At 54.8% G+C, this 5,634-nt stretch overlaps 1 protein-coding gene across 1 annotated transcript; it reads left to right on the top strand.

Moving 5' to 3' along the window:
• Positions 1 to 1,816: 1,816 nt before the first annotated feature.
• LOC116075039 (heat shock 70 kDa protein 1A) lies at positions 1,817 to 4,761 on the top strand. The gene has a single exon (XM_031347977.1). The coding sequence runs from the start codon at positions 2,200 to 2,202 to the stop codon at positions 4,123 to 4,125; it is 1,926 nt and encodes a 641-aa protein (XP_031203837.1). The 5' UTR covers positions 1,817 to 2,199; the 3' UTR covers positions 4,126 to 4,761.
• The last annotated feature ends 873 nt before the right edge of the window (positions 4,762 to 5,634 follow it).

Genomic DNA, 5,634 nt, shown 5'->3' with positions numbered 1-5,634 from the left:
GGCGGCAATGGAGTTGTTTTTAAAAGCAGGGTTCCCTCCAGAAACTGCCTCCTCCAATTGACACACTCAGGGGCCTGTGTGTGTAGCTTGAGGTGCTTGTGTGTGTCTGAAATTCCAGCACTTGGGTGTCAAGGCTGGACGAGCAAGAATTTAAGGCCAGTCTTAGCTACACAGTAAGTTCAAGGCCAGCCTGGGCTACATGAGACCCTATTTCAAAAAGAAAGAAAGAAAGAAAAAAAGAAAGAGAGAAAGAAAGAAAGAGTTTAAAAGGAAAATAAACAAAACCAAAAGATGTGTGTGTGTGAATTAAGAGTCTCTCCCTGCCATGGATTGTTATCTTAGAACTAAGACTCTAATCTGAGCTCTCTCTCTCTCTCTCTCTCTCTCTCTCTCTCTCTCTCTCTGAAAACAGGCTCTAATGTAGCTTAGGCTAGCTTCAAATTCTTTGTCCTTCTTCGTGCCCTTTCTAAGCATGAAGATTACAGAGGTGGGCCACCACACCCAGTAACCTCATACCCCTATTTCAAGGCATCTAATTAGGGGGTCTTTAATTCCTACACAGGAGGAGGAAGGAGGGGCAGGGAAAGAGAAAAAAGGACAACACTGACAGCTAAATGTATTTATAATTAAATTTATAATTTAAAGGGAGAGGGGTAGATGAGGCACAGAAAGGTGATGTCTAGGACAAAAAGCTAACGGGGTAAATCAGTAGGCGGGTCCCAACACCACTGCTTAGAGTCTCACTCAAAAGTTCATTTTAACCCCACTGTGAGTTGAGATGCTTATCAGAGGACAAAACACATCCTCTCTCCCTCTAAACGAGGTGAACTGACAGGGTCGGCAGAAGAACCGAGGAACTCTAAGTTATGACCTTATGATATAGTAAAGCATAGAGCCTAGAGCAGTGCCTGACAAGGAGCTATTTTTATTTAATCTTTTGAGAGAGGGTCCCTCTGTAACCTAGGCTGGCCTTGGACTCGCTTCGGTCTATGGAAAGTTTTTTCTTAACTAATGCCAGGCTGCAGCCTGAGGCAAAGGGAGTGGCTGCAGCCTGGCACAGTCGATTAAGCCCTGCTCTCCCCGTCTCGGGACACTTTCCTTTTTTGGGTTACAGGTCCTCCTAACATCAGAATCAAGTGTTTACACGCAGATTTTCTTTTGAAAACCTTGAGAACGCCATAGGCGATGAACGGCATACTTGTCCATTAACGGTGATGTAAAGACAGCAAAGCAAACTATACTGCAAGATCTCTTCTCTTTCCCTATTCAAACTTAAAACGGAGGGGAAGGGAAGAGGCACAGACAGGCAAGCATTCCACAGGCGGCCTCCCTCCCCACGCACTGTCACTCAAGCCAGTACCCAATCACAGACTTTTAAACCAGGCATTATCCCGCCTCTCTTGAGAAACTTTCTGTGTCCGCCATCCTGTAGGAAGGGTTTGTACATCCTAAACTCACTCCCTGGTCGGAGTCCCGCGCGTCTCTCACCGCTTAGCACCATCAGGAGCTCACCCTTAACAGCTTCACCCACAGAGACCACTAAGTTGCGTCGCCACGGCAACAGTGTCACAGGCGGCACCAGCACTTCCCGCCACCCTCCCCGTCAGAAACCCGTCCTCTCCAGCGAACCCCAGAACTGTCTGGAGAGTTCTGGACCGGGGCGGAACCCACAGTGCGGGTGACTCAAGGGAGGCGGGGAAGCCCAGCCAGACTCGAAACTGCTGGAAGATTCCTGGCCCCCCCCAAGGCCTCCTCCGGCTCCTGATTGGCCCAGGAGAGAGTGGGCGGGGCCGGAGGAGACTCCTTAAAGGCGCAGGGCGGCGCTCACAGCGCCAGACGCTGTCAACTACTCAGCCAGAACCAGTCTCTGGTTCCACTCGGAGAGAAGCGAAGACCAGCGAAAAAGAAACAGCAGCGCGTTCCCGACCCTCGCCCAAGACCAGCCTTCCCTAGAGCATCCCCACCGCGGAGCGCAGCCTTCCTCAGAGCATCCCCACCGCGGAGCGCAGCCTTCCTCAGAGCATCCCCGCCGCGGAGCGCAGCCTTCCTCAGAGCATCCCCGCCGCGGAGCGCAGCCTTCCTCAGAGCATCCCCACCGCGGAGCGCAGCCTTCCCCAGAGCATCCCCGCCGCGGAGCGCAGCCTTCCTCAGAGCATCCCCGCCGCGGAGCGCAGCCTTCCAGAAGCAGAGCGCGGCGCCATGGCCAAGAACACGGCGATCGGCATCGACCTGGGCACCACCTACTCGTGCGTGGGCGTGTTCCAGCACGGCAAGGTGGAGATCATCGCCAACGACCAGGGCAACCGCACGACCCCCAGCTACGTGGCCTTCACCGACACCGAGCGGCTCATCGGGGACGCCGCCAAGAACCAGGTGGCGCTGAACCCGCAGAACACCGTGTTCGACGCGAAGCGGCTGATCGGCCGCAAGTTCGGCGACGCGGTGGTGCAGTCGGACATGAAGCACTGGCCCTTCCAGGTGGTGAACGACGGCGACAAGCCCAAGGTGCAGGTGAACTACAAGGGCGAGAGCCGCTCGTTCTTCCCGGAGGAGATCTCGTCCATGGTGCTGACGAAGATGAAGGAGATCGCCGAGGCGTACCTGGGCCACCCGGTGACCAACGCGGTGATCACGGTGCCCGCCTACTTCAACGACTCCCAGCGGCAGGCCACGAAGGACGCGGGCGTGATCGCGGGTCTGAACGTGCTGCGGATCATCAACGAGCCCACGGCGGCCGCCATCGCCTACGGGCTGGACCGGTCGGGCAAGGGCGAGCGCAACGTGCTCATCTTCGACCTGGGGGGCGGCACGTTCGACGTGTCCATCCTGACGATCGACGACGGCATCTTCGAGGTGAAGGCCACGGCGGGCGACACGCACCTGGGCGGGGAGGACTTCGACAACCGGCTGGTGAGCCACTTCGTGGAGGAGTTCAAGAGGAAGCACAAGAAGGACATCAGCCAGAACAAGCGCGCGGTGCGGCGGCTGCGCACGGCGTGCGAGAGGGCCAAGAGGACGCTGTCGTCCAGCACGCAGGCCAGCCTGGAGATCGACTCTCTGTACGAGGGCATCGACTTCTACACGTCCATCACGCGGGCGCGGTTCGAGGAGCTGTGCTCGGACCTGTTCCGCGGCACGCTGGAGCCCGTGGAGAAGGCCCTGCGCGACGCCAAGATGGACAAGGCGCAGATCCACGACCTGGTGCTGGTGGGCGGCTCGACGCGCATCCCCAAGGTGCAGAAGCTGCTGCAGGACTTCTTCAACGGGCGCGACCTGAACAAGAGCATCAACCCGGACGAGGCGGTGGCCTACGGGGCGGCGGTGCAGGCGGCCATCCTGATGGGGGACAAGTCTGAGAACGTGCAGGACCTGCTGCTGCTGGACGTGGCGCCGCTGTCGCTGGGTCTGGAGACGGCGGGCGGCGTGATGACGGCGCTCATCAAGCGCAACTCCACCATCCCCACCAAGCAGACGCAGACCTTCACCACCTACTCGGACAACCAGCCCGGGGTGCTGATCCAGGTGTACGAGGGCGAGAGGGCCATGACGCGCGACAACAACCTGCTGGGGCGCTTCGAGCTGAGCGGCATCCCGCCGGCGCCCAGGGGCGTGCCCCAGATCGAGGTGACCTTCGACATCGACGCCAACGGCATCCTGAACGTCACGGCCACCGACAAGAGCACCGGCAAGGCCAACAAGATCACCATCACCAACGACAAGGGCCGCCTGAGCAAGGAGGAGATCGAGCGCATGGTGCAGGAGGCCGAGCGCTACAAGGCCGAGGACGAGGTGCAGCGCGAGAGGGTGGCTGCCAAGAACGCGCTCGAGTCCTACGCCTTCAACATGAAGAGCGCCGTGGAGGACGAGGGTCTCAAGGGCAAGATCAGCGAGGCTGACAAGAAGAAGGTGCTGGACAAGTGCCAGGAGGTCATCTCCTGGCTGGACTCCAACACGCTGGCCGAGAAGGAGGAGTTCGTGCACAAGCGGGAGGAGCTGGAGCGGGTGTGCAGCCCCATCATCAGCGGGCTGTACCAGGGTGCGGGGGCTTCCGGGGCTGGGGGCTTCGGGGCGCAGGCGCCCAAGGGAGGCTCTGGGTCAGGGCCCACCATCGAGGAGGTGGATTAGAGGCCGCTCCTGGCTCTCCTCTCCGGGTGGAGTCTAGCAGGCGGACTTGTGGCACTTGATCACTGCTGGTGCAACAATTACTGTTAAGTTTATATAGCCCTTCTCTCTGAACGCTGAAAGTTCCGGTCTTTCATAAGCTAGTTGATTGACTGTTAATCATAAGCTAGGTGATTGACTGTTAAATTTTGTATGTTTATGGTTTTTATATTCAACGTTTCGAGCTGCTCTGTGCACTGTACCAGGGACATCTGTTTTCTAGCTAATGAGGCATAAGTCTAAAGGATTTTGGGGATTTTTGTTATCAGTGTTCCAGTGGCCTGGGAAGACACAGTGTTGCTGCCCATTTCCCTTTTGGGGTGGTCATCTCTAAGACAAACTGTCTTTCAGAAACTACTTCTCACCGTGCACTATGTAACTTTACTCTTTTGTACTTAAAACTTTATCTACTTGTTCTTGTTAAGGTTTTGTGGTATGTTAAGTATGTTCTTTGCAGTTAATCTAAGTAGCTTAAAGATGGTGTTTCTTCCTGCGGTCAAGTCTGTACTGCCACTCTGTGTACATTTTTCCTTTGCATCACTACAAACTAAGAAAAAAAACTTTTATGGCTTAACTATTCAAAATAAAGCGTTACAAGTATGTTTTGTCGGTTTGTATGTTGTGAGGGGTAATGGATTCCCGGCTTCCTCAGGTTTCTTAATTTGGTGATGACTGGAAAAGGGATTTGGGTGTGTTTGGTAGAAGTGTGGATTTTCCGTGCCGTTATGCAGCAAGTACAGGTCTTTGTTTTGAGGGTTGGGCTCATTCATGGGAAGTGTAGTATGGTGCTGTAGTTTGGGGTCAGTGGAAGAGGGACTCATGGTGCTATGAGAACTCAGCTGTCCCTTACCCTCCAGGGTTTGAATCCTGGGACAGCATTTCCTGATCTATGGTCTGAGACCCCCACTGGAGTCAAATGACCCTTTCACAAGCGTTGCCTAAGACGTTGCAAATTACAGGGGTTATTGTCTGGGTTTTGAGGACAGGATTTCTCTGTAGCCCTGGCTGTCCTGGAACTCACCTTGTAGACCAGGTTGGCCTGCACATAAACTAGGAAATTTGCCTTCCTCCGCCTCCCAAGGGCTGGGATTGAAGGCCTGTGCCACTACTGCCTGGCTAAAATTATCTTAATGAAGTAGGAACACAAATTATTTCTCATGGTTGGGGGTCACCACAACAGGAGGAATGTAAGGATGGAACCATTAGGAAGTTTGAGAGCCACTGCTCTAGAGGGTTGAGCTCATTCCCAGGTCACTGAGCCCCTGTTTTTAAAAAGGCTGGCCTCAACCTTTGACCCATATGCCTTTCCCAGACCTGGCTTCTTTATTACTTTTCGAGACCTCTCACAGGGTTTCCCAGGCTCTATTTACGCTTTCTTTGTAGCTCAGCCTGGCTTTGAACTTGCCATTTCCAGACCATACTCCTGAACCTGATAGCTGAAATTGTACACTTGTGACCAGGCACCGTGTCTGC

The sequence above is a fragment of the Mastomys coucha genome, unplaced genomic scaffold, assembly GCF_008632895.1.
Source record: "Mastomys coucha isolate ucsf_1 unplaced genomic scaffold, UCSF_Mcou_1 pScaffold3, whole genome shotgun sequence".
Lineage (NCBI taxonomy): Eukaryota > Metazoa > Chordata > Mammalia > Rodentia > Muridae > Mastomys > Mastomys coucha.
Note: the sequence above shows the minus strand (reverse complement) of the source record. Positions and strands in the feature narration are given on the sequence as shown.